Raw genomic sequence first — 18,333 nt, forward strand, 5'->3', positions numbered from 1 at the left:
AATAACATTGCAAATTGGCAGAAACAAATATCCTTCAGCAAAATCTCAACAATTTTTTTTAGAAATGTCAAATATAAATCTATTGTTAATGTATCAATCATTAGAACATTGTTCAATTACTGGGACATTTACCTTATTTGGTATCGTTATGTCCCTAAAACTTGTATATTATACATGAATAAATAAATAAATATATAATTATTTTTCCGTTCTCAGCAAAATATGTTCAACAGAAAAATTCAACAAAGTATGTTCGACAGAAAAATTTATGTAACAAAGGATTAATAGTCTACGTCACGCGTCCCTTTCGAATCAGCGTTTTCCGGAAACTGCGCTCGCGTCGGACACCGGCGAATTATACTTTCTTGCACTTCTAGTGAGTCAAGTCTGTAGCGAGGACGGAATGGAGTTCACCCTGAGGACACCGGAGGGATTCATCGGGCGAATTTACACGTACGGGTACTACGATCGATGCTTCTTCCGCGGGAATGGCGGGACCGTGAACGTACTCCGCATCAGCGGACCTCAGGGATACCCGGAGTGCGGCACACAGCGAGTAAGAGTGGCAATTTTACTTAACGGATTGGCCCATAAATAAGCTCTAGTTTCATTCACGTGAGAAACTTCCGCTATCGTATATGCAACCATAGTCGAAAAATCGCGAAAATCTTGTCGACTCGAGATCTTTGATGCGTGTCGAAGATGAGAGACGACTTTACAATAGACATCGAATACAGTGAGAGAAAAAGACTTATTCAATGAGTACTCTAATAACATATTTTATTAATAACATATACCTGAATTATTTTATTTGAGTAGAATAAACAGTTGCTTTGACGAAAAGCTAAGGTTTTGAGAAAATGTATATTTTTTCTCTTGTTTAAAAAATATTTTAAAAATTATTTATTTATTATGTTTCTAAGTAAAAAAAAATATAGTACTCACTGAATAAATATTTTGTATTTTTAAATGTTGTTTCTCTCAGTGTATCTTTTAAGAACGTCGACGTGGACGATTTGTCACATTTTCTATTTTGCATATTCTTATTCATAAAGAGAGGAACCTAACTGTTACCTTCTCTGTTGGCGCGCCAATTGTAAAAATAAAACTGTGATAAAATAATTTTTTTACCACGAATGATTACAGTATGGCGATACGATGACGAATATCGTGGTGGTACAATTCTCGGACTACGTGCAAACTGGGCGAGATAAACGATTCAACCTGACGTGCCTATTTCGAGGCCCTGGCGAAGCTGTCGTCACGTCCGGCTACATCGGTGCCGGGTATGCCAGGTCATATCGATCGAGAGGTCGTGTCTTGCACCAAAAGTACGGTCTTTAACGCGCTAAGTGCCATACATATTTTCAAGAACGTCGAATACCGTAAATATCGAAGAGTCCTCGGGCATATACGCTCCAGGAGTGATTAACAATTCCTCGATGATCTTCGCTGTGCGCGTAATCCTGTGTCGAATCATGCATTCTGCAAGATTCCTTTCCGACAAAGGGTGTGTTTCGTTTAATGCCCGCCACGTACAAGGATTCCTTCCAGCTCCGTAATTGTTGAGCAACATCGTTCCAACGGCTTATCCTAGGCTTCCCTCGCTTGTTAACTTTTTTACTTTAACGTGGACCCATGTATGATGCTTAGCGGGTTACTGCGAACGGAATAAAGCCGCTCCGCTTTTCGTATGCGAGTTTATTCGTACGTATATGGGTGCAAGCACGCTCGTGCAATTTCTTTTATTACACAATCAGTCCCGAATGTCTACCGAGAACGAGATGCACGTTCTATTTCCTGTGTACGCCTGTGTTTCGCATTATATCATAGATCGCATACAACGAACGCTACCTTCACGCGAATTCAAATGTGTCTTTGTATCGATGATTCTCTGCTTTGATATTATTTTTCACGGTAAAACACAACGCTACATTCAGCAACAGTTAAATTAGCTTCAGCAATAAAAGTCTACTGCGTATTTGATTGGAGAGAATTAGAGCTCGTTATTATTGTTTCAATTACCAAATTGCAATTTCCAACAAGCCTAACAAAGATTCACGCCGCTGGCGTCACCTTTTATACCTTCCCCATTACAACTCGATAATTTCGAGTAATCCCAATTTCACTAATGGGGCTTGTACGTGCGCTGTGCAGATCAGGGTCTCCCATTCCCATCGAATACCTCCCAGCGGAGAACACCCTGAGTTCCAGAGTGCGTTTGCTGATTCTCTATCAGGGAAGACCCACGACCACCATCGCAGTTGGCGATCCCCTCACTTTCCGACTCGAAGCGCAGGATGGGTAATTTTTGTCCTACTTTGCTTTAACACTGACTGTGCAAACGGCAATACTAAACTTCAAGACACGAGATTTAAGAAGAAATGATGTAACTTTCGCGAAATTACGACACGTATCGCTGCTCGACTAGTATCGTCGTTTAATAATTTCGTCGATTTAAAGTCTCGCGTGTTCAGCATCTCATGGTCGCGGCCATTACTTCTTGTAGGTACAATTACGTGACGGATATATTCGCGACCAACGTCATCGCGAGGGACCCTTACTCCGGCAGAAGCGTGCAACTCATCGACAGATACGGGTAAGGAAAATTAAATCTCTCAGTAAGATAAACGTGCCAATATCCAGAAAAGTGCCTTATCCTGGATATTCTTATTGTTTTGGTTTTTAAACACGAGTACACGAGTTTGTACTTTCAACATACAATATACAGAGTAAGTCAATAACTATTGCTACCTTGAATCATTTTGAAGTTAAAAGCAAAGGTGACTTTAAAGTGATTTTCGAAACTATTTCTTTAAGAAAAACGTCACAACCATAAGAAACTTTTTTACTAATCCAGAATAGAAAATCTAAAGATCACCTTTGTTTCTTGTTTCGAAGATATTCAAAGTGGCAATAATTATTGATTCATCCTGTACATACATATATTCTATGTTAAAAGTTTAAATATTCGTATTTAAAGACCAAAACAATAAGAACGCCCAGGATTGTTCGAAAATTGTTACTTTTATCTCTTATTTCCTAAATATAAATCTTGTGTAAAGAGCAATAAGTGCCCGTTATAGGAACATTGTCGATATTGTGGAATTAATAATTTAGATAGCGTATACTTGAATTCTCCTTCTTGATTAGAAATAGCAAAGCACGAGGACAAGAAAGCAAACTCGATCTAAATTTTGCCGTAGCGAGTATTACTTCGGCAAACGATCGCGCTCGAGGACACTTCACGTACGTGTAACTCAAACGGAAATTTTCACAGCTGTCCGGTAGATAACTACGTGTTCCCAGGACTAGATCGTCTCCGTGACGGTGACAGCCTAGAGGCTCGCTTCAACGCTTTCAAAATACCCGAATCAAATTTCCTGGTGTTCGAGGCGAACGTGCGAACGTGCCGCGACGGCTGCCAGCCGGCATATTGCTCCGGAGGTACTGGCAGAAGCGAACCTTCCTTCGGCAGACGGCGAAGGGACATAAATAATGACACGGTAGCGGATGAGGACGAAATGTCGCCGATAACCGTGATGGACGGTGACGCTAACAACGCAACGATTTTGAACACGACCGGCGTCGTGGACGATGAGCCGGAGGACGAGGAGGAGGAAGAGCACGTCAGGGAAATGATCGAGGTAGATCGTTTTCATTTCGACGCTCGAAGGGAACGAAGAGAATCACCTCCGGGTCGTCTATCACCATCTCTCACTCTACGAGAGTGACCGAAAAAAGCACCGTATAAATTTCCGCGACATTTTCTGCGCAGGTTCTCGACTCGCGGATGGACATCGAGGAAGAGAGCGTGGTTGAAAAACAAACTAAGGTTTTGGAGAGTATTTGTATTACTCAGAACGAATATTACGGATTGGTCACGGCAGTTGGAATTCTCGTCGTTCTCTTAGCCTCTGTCGTTCTCCTCTCCATGCTCGTTTACAGGTAAATCACCACCTCGAGTCTCTGAGAGAAAATGCATTTTCTATCATTTTGTAATCTGACAGAAATCTGATGAGAATAATGTACAATTGATATCGCGTCTCATTCTCGCAAATCACATTCTTCATCTACTCTGCCCGCTAAGAAAACTCAGAGTATCTCGTTATTTCAGAAAATACGTTTATTCCGTGATTATGAAAAATCGTAGACTCGATAAGACTTGCAACCGTAGCAGCCACTCCGACGAGCCCTACAGCAGTCGAATCAACAACTTCTCATTCATGAGGGCAGGTCTTCAGAAACCATTTCAGGCCTCGTAAGTAGTTAAACGATACCATCAACACGTTTTTGCGACTTGCGAGTTGTCAAAGGCTTCATAGGTGTTGGATTAACATTATATATTTTAAGTTTTACCATTTAGCTTTTACCTTATCTGCTCATTCAATAAATAATACGGTTTTAATTCGCGATGAAACTGTAAGAGATAATCGTATATCACTAGATCGATCTCGAGATCAATGAGCAACGCGATCAGCCAACGTCTCGCTTCATCATCCACCGCTCTAGAGGGTGCAGTGGGATTATCAGTCAGTCGACGCAACGACTTCGACCCGAGCGAGCCGATTTACACCGATCCTTCGCTCTTCGAGGTAACCCGCTGCACGAACGCTGCGAAGCCGACCCTCAACGACAACTTTCATCTTATGTAAGACGAAGACGCTAGATGATTAATCTTCAAATTTGCATACTTGCGAGCGATTTGCATTCTTTTTATTTATTTTAATCAACGCGCATATGACGAACCCACGACAAATCGGCATTTACTGCAAACCATCTTACCACTACTAGTCAATAATCCACTGCCAGTACTATTGCCAATCACGACTGCTAAGTATTTTCAAATGGTTATTTAAAATTTCCAATAATTTAAGTCTATCTGTTATCCCTTTGAAAATATAATTTAATTTGAAATCCACGTTTATAGCTAAACAGTTAAGATCTTGCTTTCTAAACATTTTTTCCCGAGGTATCTTAAACGAAAATATAGACTTTTCTTCTCTTAAATAATTCCGCGAAAAATAACTAGAAAAAAATTCGTAATAATATAGTAATCTAAGTTTTAAACTATCAAAGATTGTATCTCTCGTTCAAGATGCAAGGAGGACTAGACTAATAATGTGTGGTATATCTAATTCTTAGTTTTTCATCTAACATCTCTTACTAAGTCTATCTTTAATATTTCTTTTTCTTTCTCTTTTTTTTTATTTTCTTTTAAGTTCATGGAGTAGTAGCGTATTATAAAAAATGCTTGATATTACGATAATAGACGAGTTCTCTTTTGCATATCTTTTTACTTTACTACAAACGAGACGACCGTCTCCGGTGTACATTGGAGCATAAACATCGAAACATTTTTCCTCCCTTACTACTCCTGAAACTTTCTCATCTGCGTCCAACAAAAGTCGCGACTTGCGCAACGTTCGCGTCTCGAGCCAGATAATATCGCATAACGCAATAGTTATTACTTATTACCAAGTAAAAACGATCAGAAAGTACGTATTTATTACGATTGTATTCTAATCGTGCATTTATAAGAAGTAAATCGACATTACATACAAGACAGTCTCATTTGTTACTCACGTAACCAATCCATCTTGCTTCTGACAAAAATAAAAATAAAGAAAGTGGGCTTACGTGAACATATTATCCATCTACCGTCAGTCCTACTTGACTCTGTCCAGTTTGTAAGTGAAGAGCAGCATCCTGAGTCGCGCCTCTTCCTTGCGATAGTGAGCCTCCTCCAACTTGATCCTTGCCTCCTCCTTCAGCATCGCGGCGATGTCGACTTTCATCTGCGCCTCCGAGAGCGCGAGCATGTGCAACTCCTCCTCCCGCTGCGCTGATTTTCTCTTGCGATTATACTGCTGCATCACGGAGGGCGACGTTAAGATATGCGAATTGTTTAAACCTGAATTTACGTGAGCCTTCTCAAGGGTATCTTTCGCCGATTGGTTGATCGTAACCGGGTCGGCGTTTGTTTTCACTGATTTTACTTGACAATCAACCATCGGGCTGCAAGATGCCACGAAAGCCTCATATTTGTTTTTATCGGTGATGATTTGCTTGAATGTATCGCCATCTGCACAAAATCAAAGATTTAATTAACATGATTTAATTATTTCGATAAAATTACAATGCAATATAACAAATTTTTTAATAATTTCAAAATTATAATACAACTTTACAGTTTTTAAAAATGTTTGATATATAATTTATTGATAATAATTTGATTTGATAAAAATGTCATATATTTGTTGTATTTTCTCATATTAATATTTGATTGTCATTAATTTATACACAGGAAAATCGATCTATCTTAGACTAACGTTTCTTTGATTCTAGTATCACGGTAGCTAAATATAGGGGACAGTGTATATAAGCTTACTTACAACTCATGTCTCGGCAACTGTCCGCATCCTTCGAACAGCTCGGCTTCTGAAGTCTCGTGGTGCAAACGCTTTGCAACGTGAACGGCTCAGAGTCCGTTGGTTCGAATAACACATTCGGTGGCAATCCGACGGTTCCGGTAGATGTTGGCGCTTCCGATGTATTCTGCCCGCAAGTTGCCGCAACTTCCCAGCACTGGTCCCTTCCCCGAGTCTCGTCTTTCGTCCATTGATAAACCGCTTTCGTACTGAAATTTAAAGATCAACAAATTTAGATACGATGCATCTCTCTTGCCTCTCTCTTTTACATACTATATATAGATATATCTTCATTCGATCGCCTGCATAACGTTCTATTTCGTTTCACAATTTCTCGTCGTTTTTCATACAATTCGAAGATTTCATCTTTCTAGACTTCTCCGCGAGCATTCTTTCTAGATTCCTCCTATCTTTGCTCAAAACGAGAATATTCTATGAAATGCATGTAACAATATTCGCATCCGTTAAGAGTTTCGCGAAATGATAATATCCGATCGAGATCACGAGTCGATAATGTTAAAGATAATCATTCAGCATAAAAGATTTTTACCGAGTCTTTTTCTCCTCGCGATTGCGCTTGCAGGCCTTCATGTTTTCCCAGCAACGTCTGAGTTGCACTGCGGAACGTGCACCCTGAGGCCCGACCAACGAGTTGTACTCCTCGGCAACCAGCGACCAAGCCGATTTCCTTTTGCATATAGAGACCGAATCCGACTTCTTGCCCTCGATTATCTCGTACTTGTTTATCAACGATATGAGGATCTTTCGCTCCTCGAAGCTGTACGTCTTGCGAGTGCCTTTCAGATACGCGGATGCCATTTTATCACGGGAGTACCGTATCGTCGATTGTTTCGCTCCCGATGCGTTTCCCTTGGTTTTAAGCCTTATTCAGATCGGCTTTCGTTAGTATCTCTAAGGTCTTTGATTTGTGTCAACTCCGAATCCTCCCAAATCTGAGCTTTTATTTGCGCACGCAACAATATTTCCGTAAACCCGATTATGAATTTAAAAAGAGATTTTCAGCAATTATTTCATTTAATTATCTTTTTCGAGAAGATAAAATGCCCCAATATATATATTGTAAATTGTGAAACATGAAACGTTGTGTATGAATGAAGATATATCTGTATTTAAAAATATTGATCCAGTTTTGCCTTGCCTTTCTCAGAATAGGAGAAAGGCCCCGATTTGCCGCCGAGATCTCATCAGTCTTACTCGAAGCGGAAAATGTCTGTTAAATCTTTCACGATCTCTTAAGCGCACTTTTATGTTTTGTCGTCTAGTAGCGCCGATGAAATCACAAACTCACTTTATCCATGTTTTAACGAGCCGTTAAATACTGACAGACCATGAAATTCATGTGCGAAAATCAACTTTTAAATAAAAAATCAAATTTTAAAGTAAAAATTTTTAACTAAAATATTTAAATAATTAAATAAATCATTTAAATATTTTTACACATTAATTAATAAATATTATTATTACAATTAGAATCTATATATAATAAATCGGCAATATTTGTTTATTATTGATACGAACAAAATATCGTTAAAATATACATATCGTTGATATGTAAAATTTCATGACTGAAATAATTCGAGAATGAAAATATGGCATTATATAGACTATATTTCCCGAACAAGACATCCGAGACAAGATATCCGAGACATCCTGATATTATACTGAATGTATTCAGAACGTTCTAAAGAATTCTTCAGGACATTCAGGATGATTCTAAGACATTTTGTGCTGCTTGAGTCGATATAAATAATAACTACTCGCACGATTAATTTCTAATCTTCTTGCTACCTGAGGATCATTTCGGGGAAGATAACATGTAAATCTCAAAAAGGAGTATGATACTTTTGCAAAATTACATTTCTATAATTATTACCCATACAGCACAAATGTCCGAAATACATTCCCAGAGACGTTCCAGAGACAATGTGATATCTCTAGAATGTCTCTGGGATGTATTTCGGACATTTGTGCTGTATGAATATTCTTGCGGATTAAAACATTCGAATAATAATAAAAAATCACAAGGACAATACCATATAAGCTACTCGGATATTGACAGTCGCGCAGTTCTCGTGTCAATGAAGACCTTTGATAAGTATTCTTCAATAATATCTTCTCGACGCAAAAAGAAAAAGTACATTTCGTAACACATAAAAACACGGTGAAATCTGTACACAGGCGAAATCTATACAAACATCGCGACTGTAGGAGAACGTCGACGAGGTAGTGTTAATGCTGCCATCTATCGGATGCTTGAAGCAACTGTAGCGTTTTACTAAATTGAGCGCCAAAATAGCCCGCCGTATCATTTATATATTCATACACATGCGCGCGTTTTACTTTACCTATTATAATGTACTCTTCCTTCTTATACTCCGCAGAAATCAGTCGATTTGATCGGAATTCACAAACAGAATATCAAGCAAAAATCGCAGATGTACTATCCGTTGTGCTCTTTGCTTTACAAAGCCCCAATCCATTATCTTGCTATTAAGTTATAAGCCGCAAATAAATTGACCAATCACAATCGTTATTCCAAGAATACTCGTCTGCGGTTGGTCAGTTTATTTACGACTTACGGTTTAAAGCAAGATTGTAAACCAGGGATAACACTTCCCGATATAATCTTTTCGTGGGTCGAATGAACGCAGAGCAAAGTAATCGCTCGATATCCCCGATGATAATTCGCGGTTTGAAATCCGATATATCAAAAGCATGAAAGCCGACAATCTAAAGATACGAAGTCCGAATTATCATTACATGGCAAACGCGCGTTACTTTGTCAGTACTCTCAACGATTTATTGTACGCGCTATTCGTTCTCTATGACCGCTGTTCAACAATATTTTGTCACGAGGACTCGCGAGGCTTACTTTCAGCGATGATACGTGTGCGAAACTCACCTTCGACGAGCAAAATACGCAGAAAATACGGAGCGGGTTCTTGGCTTCGCATCACCTTGTTACGACCGTTGGGAAAATAGACCGACCGAACGTCTCAATGATTGAGATTCTTGAAATGTGGCGACACTTGCGTAGCGAGCCAACCAATCACAGCAGTACAATCTATACTGAAAAGCGCGCAATACAAAATACGCGAAATATTCGAAATAATTGATGGATATCTAAATCAGCGACAAAATTGTCGATAAAATTGACAACCATGATTTACTGAATAGTCTTATTATCTCTGAAATATCGTAACCTCACGAAATAAGAAATATTTCAATTGGCAGTCCGGACAAGTCGTTTCGCAAAAAATTCATTCTAGATGTTCGTTCAACGATATTTTATCACGACGACTCGCGAGGCTTACTCCCGGCACTACCAACAACAATTTGTGTACTCACCTTCGACGAGCTTGGCTTCGCATCATCATATCATGACCGTTGGACTAATAGACCGACCAAACGTCGCAATGATTGAGATTCTTGAAATGTGGCAACACTTGCATAGGAACCGTCCAATCACAGCGATGCAATCTATACTGAAAAGCGCGCAATACAAAATACACGAAATGCTCGAGATAATTAGAGTATCTAAACGAGTAGCAAAATTGTATGTAAATTTGTAATAATACACGAATGTATACTTGTATAAACTTTTGCAAACGATCGTGACCGTTCAAACAAGAAAATACAAGGACAGATGGCGACAGATGACGGTGAAGGTCGCAGCGCTTGACGTCGTTCAAAACATCCGAGATGTGTATGCCGTCGTCCGCGGGAGCTGTTTCTTAATCGTCAGTTTATATATACGGTGAATATATCGTGCGAATAAAGTCGTATAAAATGAGACGGTATGTTCCATTCGGCGCGACTTCTTAGCGGGCTGCTCGTTCTGTTACTATCGATCGCACTATGCGATGGCGCGAATTACACATACGAGGTCGACTGCAGTAACCTACGAATGGGACAGTACATCTGTCCGCATCCCGATTACGATTTCATAGACCCGAAGACGCAGCAGCCGCGTGGATGCACGAAAGAAAACAAAGCCAAAGGTACGTGCAAAAAACTCGATCTTACAGCGAGAATCCTAACCTTGTCTCGTTCCTAACCTCTATTCCATCTGCGCTCTGAGTTTGATTATTTTATGTGCACTACAATCTATAATGAAATAGATGCGTTTCCTGGCATTGGAAGAGGCGTAATGCGGACAATATAATTGAAACAAAAACAGATCTTTATTTTAGTTACATTATATGTGTGTTGTAACATTAGGTTTGTTTTCTGTTGCTGAACTTGCTGCGTTAACTTGCACTGGTCTCTCCTCTTTTTTCTTCCATCAAATGTCAACTATATACCTGCTTTTTTAAGTTTCTTTTAGATGTATAAGCCCTTATCCACAACCTTACTTCAAGACGTAAGTCATACGAAATTGATCAATCATGGTTGATTTTTAGAAGAATAATCAACTGTAGTTGGCAAATTTCTTACAGCTTATGTCTTAAAGTAAGGTTGTGGACAAGGACTAATGTGCTCTTCACCTGCTGTTTCTTTCTTCTTATTTCTTTCTGACTTTAGCCAGAAAAAGATAGAAGACAAAAGACAAGAAGTAATGAGTATATTGTAAATCAAAGTTTAAGTTTCTTTTAAGTATATACAAGTATACACTAGTTCAGCAATAAAGATCTACTGCATCTTCCTTTAGAATGCTATATAATGAAAAGTAGGTCTTTAAATAGAACATGCAAACAAACAGATATTCTATTCTATTCATGTTTCCCAAAAGCTTTTTGTGGTTTCTTTACCATGTTAGAAATGAAGCTTTAATGTGCACGGAGATATTGTTTAAGACTAAATCTTGTATCTTTATCAGTGTTATGTTTAGCTGCTGATGGCCTCATCTGTACAGAAACAAAAAATAATACATTCAAGAAGGATATACCTTGTAAATGGACGTAAGTATAATTATAAATATGTTAAAAATTATCTATAGTCTAAATAATTGTCTAAATAAATAGCAAAATATCAAAATTAAATTGTAAGAAAAAGTATAGAATATTTCTGTATCTTTTACTCAAGCTTGAAGATAGATTTGAGATGTCAAAATTGGATTTTTTCTTCAGGAATGGATATTCTTTTGAAACATCGTTACTGCTGTCTATATTTCTTGGTATGTTTGGCGCCGATCGATTTTACCTCGGATATCCCGCCCTGGGCTTACTCAAGTTGAGCACTTTGGGGTTCCTCTTTCTTGGTCAATTCGCTGATGTAATACTGATAGCTACACAGATTGTAGGACCAGCGGATGGCTCTCACTATGTGATGCCATATTACGGTGCTGGAATTAAGATTGTAACCAGCAACAACTTCACATACAGAGTGCCACAGTATGAGTGTTGAGAAATCAGCAGTTCCAACACATTCATGTGCAATCATTCTAAACGTTGTATAGCCTCTGCTTTTTTCTCGCGAGCAACGATGTACAATCCTAGAATCGAGTTCTATTTCGGTACACATGGATGTAAATTAGTCTCTATACTATTTTAATGAATAAGCTTAACATTAATCTTGTAGATAATACATACTTCAACGAAATGTTGTATATAGACATTTATTACTAATTTACGTATATTGCCAGCTGAAATAATAAACGTTCGTTTTTCTATTTCTGTCCTTTGTTTTTAATCGTCTAAATGTCAACAGTGTGGTCTACATTGTGACCTTCAAAAACACTACAACTACTATTTTCAAAACAGTAATATCCATGTAATATCCGTCGTTAATCTACTGTTTTCAATTCATTGTACTATATTGTACCACAGATCGTACTAGCAAGAGGACAATAATAGAAGAATCGCCACGTCATATCTTTCATAGAGTGAAAAGTCACACCAATCACGGATAAACAGGCCGCACGCATACGTAAGGTAATATTTTACTAAAATACATAGATATCACCAGAAGGGATACGCAATATAAAGATTATACCATAAATATATAGATAAAATAATAATTTATTATTATTATTTCTAGTACTTCTTTATCCATCTCTGAGGTAGTCATCACCAAGTTACGTCAATAAAATGATTTTCTACACGCACATATAGAGATGTACAAGAGAAAAAGAAAAATTACCCTACGGATTCCAGGAAAATAAGAACCAGTGATACCTGATATGATAATATTGATCATAGCTGTATCAAAAGTAATTCGTTCTAAATGTTACTAATATTACATGTTCTCTTTTTCTTGTTCGTTAACGAGCGTGTAATAAACGCCTTTCCGATCGATTAGTTTCGAGTGCGAACCCATCTAAAAAGGAAAATATATATTATTTATATATTATTTAATGATAACATCATATTAATTCGTGTTAATTTATGGAAACGTACCTCCACAATTACACCGCGTTGTAACACGACGATTATGTCAGCATTTTTAATGGTGCTTAATCTATGCGCAATCACCAACACCGTTCTACCTTTCGTAACATTTTCTATCGCTTTTTGAACAACCCTCTCGCTCTCATAATCCAATGCGCTAGGCATAAGAAAAGAAATAAGACGCTTAGATATTTATTTAAGAAGATATAAAAGGAGGGATTTATTATGCGCACCTTGTAGCTTCGTCGAGAATTAAGATGGATGGCTGTTTTAATAGAGCTCTGGCAATAGCAACTCGTTGCTTTTGTCCACCTGAGAGCTGTATACCCCTCTCGCCAACTTCGGTCGCGTATCCGTCCGGGAATTTTGTTATAAAATTATGTGCATTCGCTTCTTTAGCTACCTCAATAACCTAAATTGATTAATGAATAGAACACATTATGAGATATATCGCAAATAATTAAATAAGAGGTTAAACTGTCATCGATTATTGTATATTCTTACCTCTTCATCTGTCGCGTCTTGCTTCCCATATCTAATGTTTTCCATGATGCTGGTAGCGAATAGAGTAGGTTCTTGATTTATGAAGCCCAAAACACTGCCTCTGAGGTAGCTCGAGTTGAGTGATCTGATATCTTGGCCGTCAATAATAATAGAACCTTCATCCACATCGTAAAATCTACAAATTCCATGCGCGAATTCTACGAGATCTTAAGTAAAATTTGTGTGATTGACAGGGAAGTTTACTATACCTTTCTAGTAACGCAGCCACAGTCGATTTTCCATTACCACTGGTACCGACAATAGCCACTGTTTTCCCAGCAGGAATGTGCAAGTTGAAGTCTTTTAAGATAGCGTGATCAGGTCTAGTAGGATAACTGAACTTCACGTTTTTGAAAACTATATCCCCCGCCAGAGATTGATCCGTGATTATGTCGCCTCCGATCATCATTGGCGAAGGTGGCATATCCAAATACTAAAAGATACGATAAGGATTTCAATGATTTTGAATTAAGTTGCACAAGAAAAGCTGATGTATTACTTGAAAAACTCTGGCACCCGCGCTGATTCCCCTCATGTAAGTTCCGAAAAGTACCGATAATTGGCCCAGAGACTTCTGTACGGTTTGTGTGGCCATTAAAAATGCCATGAGATCTCCTGGAGTCAAAAATCCTGTGGAAAGTAACTGACCGCCGAAATATAGCGTGGAAAGTAAAATACCGTTGACCAATAAATTGGTTCCTGCTTGGAAGAAGCCTATGCCTAGACCTAATTTCTCATACAGTTCGGAAGAACGCTCAAACTCCTTGCAAAACATTTCCACCTCTTTTTCCTCCGCGGCGAAAGCTCTTACCTGACAAAAAAGAAATTAGATGCAAGCATGATACAACAGTATTTTTGTAATATGACTTTTTGATTAACAAATTTATTACGGTACCGTTCGAATGTTTTGTATAGCCTCGTCGCAAACAGCAGTCGATTTTGCAACTTGATTCTGTGCTTCCATCGATAACTTTCGCAAACTTCGGCCAAGTAGAGTACCAACAAAAATTATCGTTGGTAAATTGAACACCACAACAGTGGCTAATTCTGGTGATATTGCTATTACAGAGATGATACAACCAATAATTTGCGTACAGCTTTTCAAACCTTGAGAAATGCAGATTTTAAATGAGCTTTTAAAGTCTTGAATATCACTGGTCAATCGACTTACTATTTCACCAGTACGTGTTTTGTCAAAGAACGACACGTCCTGCATAATAATGGACTTGAATAGATCCTGACGTAAATTCACTGCAATTCTTTCACCAACATGTGAAAGTGTATAAATATATAAAAATGTAAAAAAAGCCTGAAAAAATAGATATTAGATTTTATACATACTATATATAGAGATGTCAGAAATTAATTTATATACATACTTGTGCAATATACATGCGTGCCAAGATAAAAGCAGGTTGAGCAAGTTGCAAAATAACATTTTTTGTGGAATCATTTTTACTTTGACAAATTTTTGTCAGTACATTTATAATGCTTCCAACGGATTGTGGAATTTGAATGTTCAACACTGCAACTATTATTGCACTCTGTAATAAAGAAGAATAATAAAGAAGAACAGTGTATTTTAGTATTTGCTGAGATATATTAAAATTTAGAAATTGCAAATACTTACTGATAGTGCTATCACTAAATACCAAATATGTGGATACAAATATTTAAAAAATTTTTTCCATTTGAAGGTCAGTTCAGGATTTTCAGATTTTATGTCACTTACTATCTTAGCTTCTCTACAGATTACTATTTGATTACATGGCTTTAAGAGACAAGCAGTCGTTACTCCAAGTCCACCAAAGCCAAACTTAAAAATTAATGAAATAAGCTTAGAGTCATTTGTACTTTCTTTAACACTTTGTTGAGCAACCTTTGTAAATTCTTGTTTTGCTACTTTCCATACATTCTGACTCTTTCCTTGCAAGACATATCTAAAGGATGTTTGTGTTCAGTAAGGATTAGATACATTATCATTTTAAGTAGTAAATTAGCTTATTACATCTAATGTGTTGTATATCTGTATATATTATATAATTTATTAATTTTCTTTAATTAAGTGAACCAATTAGACATAGTCTAAAAAATTCAATAATTACCTTGAAATTGTTGAAAAATGACTGTGACACCTGAATGACACGGCACGTAACATAGACATTTTTATAATACAATTTGTACTATCAAACTATCGATACATAAAATATATTTAATATTTATTTCGTATTTCTCTCTGCTCTTTCGTTTATTTACTATTGTATTTATATAATTATAATTATGACCAAAGGTCTCTTTTCATAATAGTGCAAAGAAATCTTAATGGTCGAAGTTAACTAATCACATATCTGTGACTAGCGATGAGAGGTAGAGAATGAAATACGTCTATACACATATAATAATACTGCAGCTAATGTAATGACATGTTTTAAAAGCATCATTTACTTGAGTTTAACTCCGACAGATGGCATTCGATATACGTTCAGTTGGTTAACTTTGAATCAAACTTTTCACAGATGGCGCCTGATGTATGTTTGGTTGGCTACCTTGGGCCGTTAATTTCGCGAGTTACTACCTGCCCATACAAACGCACGTACGCGCGCTTTGAAAGCGACATGATTCTGCACGAAAGATGCAAATACAGGTAAGAAATATGTTTACTTTTAGTATCATATGTAAGCATATGAGATGCGAAATATACGAGAGTATGAAAACACGAAAATAAATGATATATGTAACTCTGTTTTCAGAACTCAAATACCGGCTACGTCTTGGATGGAAAGCCGATATCTCAAGCAAATGGCGGACGCATCAGGCTCATTAAACGCAAATACTACGTATTTTACAAGGTAAAATTTTTATATTTTGCGGAAAGATATACACCATTAGAATTATATGGATATAGTATTCGGTAATAATATTGCACGCAATGAGGCATAAACGCGTGTGTTCCATATTTCGAACGAAAGTAAATAAACATACATCTGTTATAATAAATCTCCATATACCTGCGTTGTTCATAACGACAACCAAATATAAAGTACTCGCATTGAGAGAAAAATACATCTAAAAATTAATTAATATTTATCTGGTAGGTATTAACAGCATATTTACATTTAAATTCTTACATTTAAATTCTTTTACTTAAATAGAATAAATATTTGCTTTCTTGATGAACACGAAGATTTTCTTGAAAAAAAATGTATATTTTCTTATTTGAAAAATATTTTATGTTAGTATAAGTAAATATGCTTATAGTGTCCACCAAATAAACATTTACTATTCCTTAGATATTTTTTCTCTCAGTGCGATAAGAACGTGTTTATACGTGTTTATCCGTTAGAACACATTAATATATCATGATAACTATATCATAAAGATAAGATTGCGATTGCATGTTCTCTCTATTATAGTAAACAAAGAAATGGAAACTAATAAATGAAGGAGCTTCTCGTCCTTATATTTTTTATTATGTAAAAGCAGGTAAGAAATGTTGTCAAATGCATATTTGATATTCTTAGAATAAGTATTAACAGTTGTTATTTGAAACTTATCTCAGGTGAGATACTCAGATCTGAATTTAGAAATTTAAATTCAGATCTGAATTCAGATGTAAATTTTTTCAGTTGGATTGCGATTACAAACGTTATGTCGCACATCTCATGTGACTCAGATAAAAGATACAAATCTGAGTATCTCACACGTGGAACAAGTTTCAAATAATGACTATTAATATATACCTTCATATTAAAACTTTCCTTATTTACGTCATTAGTTTCCGACAAAATTGTATTTTATTCATCGATGTTCACGAGTCACGATACTTATAACTTTCGGATTATTTGCAACTTTTTGCGAACTGTCGGGAGTTTGCCACGTGGCTCGTCAACAAATGTCTTCAACGTCGAGAGAAATTACAAGAGTAGTAGGAGCGGACTTTGATCAGTAAGCTAATACATGCCGCGAGCGTGCGCGCGCGAATAAAGTTCGAAAATTACGTCCCGTCCTCCGCAAGTGAGTGAATAGCGGGGCCTTAAAAGACCTAATCGCCCCGGCAAACTCTTTGAGCGGCGAGTTAATGACGTGTATTTATGTATTCGCCGCGTTTAATTGCCTGTGCGGCTATTAGCCGCTACTCCGCGGCTTCTCATCCTGTATACCACTACACGCGAGTAAGGGATAAGTACTTGTTCGTACACTCGCAATACATAACGTGCGGCGTGTAGTGTAAAATTTTCCCAATCTGGGGAGGACAAAGATATATTTTCCACTTTATATACATAGAGAAATGCTCTGAAAACCACTTTAGATCATAGTATAACGTATAATTCGCAAGAAAATTGTATCGTTACTTTTGTGGGAAAATTATTCAATTCGAAAAAGTAAGATATTTTCTGAAAATTAATAAGTTTATACGTGAGGAAATAACTTTTTTTTCCTTTCTAAAGAATTCACGACACTTCATGATAATCATAGTGACATTTTTGGTAAAATCTTTCAGAGAAATGTCTGTTGGAAAGCTTTATTACCGAAAGAATCGATTTTACTTTGCAAATGGAACTTCGTCGTCCAGCGTATTTATTCACGGATATATTGATCCTTCCTTTTTTGCGATTTATCCCCGAGAGAGTAAATTGTTAGACTACGTGGTTTTCAAGATTGCTCTTTACGAATTCTGGAAGAATATCTTGCAAAAGAGTTTGCGTCATCTGCGGCACTCGACGAACTCTGAGAACAGTGAGAACCTCACACATTAAACCCTTCCTCTGGGACCTACAAAAGCCATCGAGTCGAGGCCGCCCTTTTAACCCAGATTTGCGGCACTTGTCTTATCGTCATTTTTTATATCGTCATTTTTTATGTTCTTATCTACGACGATTTGTTTTAAAAATCAGCACAGTCGTCACAGAGTATAGCATGAAGAAAGAAAAATATATGTTATGATCACAGAATTTATGATCTAAACATAGATAGAACATGCAAATTAAATTCGACAAAGTTTATACAGT

General features: G+C 37.1%; 5 protein-coding genes across 10 annotated transcripts in view; 3 read left to right on the forward strand and 2 right to left on the reverse strand.

The window, feature by feature from the left end:
* LOC116853785 overlaps positions 1-5,564 on the forward strand; it is a 21,017-nt gene extending 15,453 nt beyond the window's left edge. For 2 of the 4 annotated variants that reach the window (XM_032834985.1, XM_032835002.1), the window contains exons 13-20: positions 378-556; positions 1,147-1,295; positions 2,158-2,304; positions 2,510-2,599; positions 3,281-3,647; positions 3,779-3,948; positions 4,118-4,261; positions 4,448-5,564. In XM_032834985.1, the coding sequence (XP_032690876.1) occupies positions 378-556; positions 1,147-1,295; positions 2,158-2,304; positions 2,510-2,599; positions 3,281-3,647; positions 3,779-3,948; positions 4,118-4,261; positions 4,448-4,655 (1,454 nt within the window). In that variant the 3' untranslated portion in view covers positions 4,656-5,564. The remainder of the gene's footprint in view (positions 1-377; positions 557-1,146; positions 1,296-2,157; positions 2,305-2,509; positions 2,600-3,280; positions 3,648-3,778; positions 3,949-4,117; positions 4,262-4,447) is intronic. The other 2 variants (XM_032834994.1, XM_032835012.1) reach the window with 1 other exon arrangement.
* On the reverse strand, positions 5,547-9,924 carry LOC116853798 (myb/SANT-like DNA-binding domain-containing protein 3). Its single transcript, XM_032835025.1, has 5 exons — positions 9,801-9,924; positions 9,355-9,516; positions 6,982-7,314; positions 6,396-6,640; positions 5,547-6,085 (listed from the first exon to the last, which is right to left on the reverse strand). Exons 3-5 carry the CDS (start codon positions 7,248-7,250, stop codon positions 5,670-5,672), a joined length of 930 nt encoding a protein of 309 aa, XP_032690916.1. The 5' UTR covers positions 7,251-7,314; positions 9,355-9,516; positions 9,801-9,924; the 3' UTR covers positions 5,547-5,669.
* A 164-nt stretch (positions 9,925-10,088) lies between these two features.
* On the forward strand, positions 10,089-12,067 carry LOC116840435 (TM2 domain-containing protein CG10795). The gene is made up of 3 exons (XM_032807120.1): positions 10,089-10,453; positions 11,272-11,353; positions 11,522-12,067. The coding sequence occupies exons 1-3, from the start codon at positions 10,252-10,254 to the stop codon at positions 11,796-11,798; spliced, it is 561 nt and encodes a 186-aa protein (XP_032663011.1). The 5' UTR covers positions 10,089-10,251; the 3' UTR covers positions 11,799-12,067.
* Positions 12,068-12,392: 325 nt separating this feature from the next.
* LOC116840396 (mitochondrial potassium channel ATP-binding subunit) lies at positions 12,393-15,746 on the reverse strand. Of its 3 annotated transcripts, XM_032807051.1 has the most exons (10): positions 15,430-15,746; positions 14,955-15,264; positions 14,704-14,868; positions 14,220-14,633; positions 13,824-14,135; positions 13,534-13,757; positions 13,286-13,460; positions 13,015-13,193; positions 12,791-12,938; positions 12,393-12,710 (listed from the first exon to the last, which is right to left on the reverse strand). In XM_032807051.1, exons 1-10 carry the CDS (start codon positions 15,486-15,488, stop codon positions 12,630-12,632), a joined length of 2,067 nt encoding a protein of 688 aa, XP_032662942.1. In that variant the 5' UTR covers positions 15,489-15,746; the 3' UTR covers positions 12,393-12,629. The 3 variants fall into 3 exon arrangements, with proteins under 3 accessions (XP_032662942.1, XP_032662951.1, XP_032662959.1); XM_032807060.1 differs by lacking the exons at positions 14,704-14,868; positions 14,955-15,264; positions 15,430-15,746 and having other exon boundaries at positions 14,220-14,431; positions 14,496-14,636; XM_032807068.1 differs by lacking the exons at positions 14,704-14,868; positions 14,955-15,264; positions 15,430-15,746 and having other exon boundaries at positions 14,220-14,383; positions 14,496-14,633.
* Positions 15,747-15,840: 94 nt separating this feature from the next.
* LOC116840405 (protein cueball) overlaps positions 15,841-18,333 on the forward strand; it is a 79,134-nt gene continuing 76,641 nt past the window's right edge. Inside the window, exons 1-2 of the mRNA XM_032807087.1 lie at positions 15,841-15,968; positions 16,075-16,173. The gene's annotated coding sequence lies outside the window, so the exon portion shown is untranslated. The remainder of the gene's footprint in view (positions 15,969-16,074; positions 16,174-18,333) is intronic.

This window comes from Odontomachus brunneus, unplaced genomic scaffold (genome assembly GCF_010583005.1).
Source record: "Odontomachus brunneus isolate Ranch 3 - 2012 unplaced genomic scaffold, Obru_v1 Obru_scaffold_001, whole genome shotgun sequence".
NCBI classification, from domain to species: Eukaryota; Metazoa; Arthropoda; class Insecta; order Hymenoptera; family Formicidae; genus Odontomachus; species Odontomachus brunneus.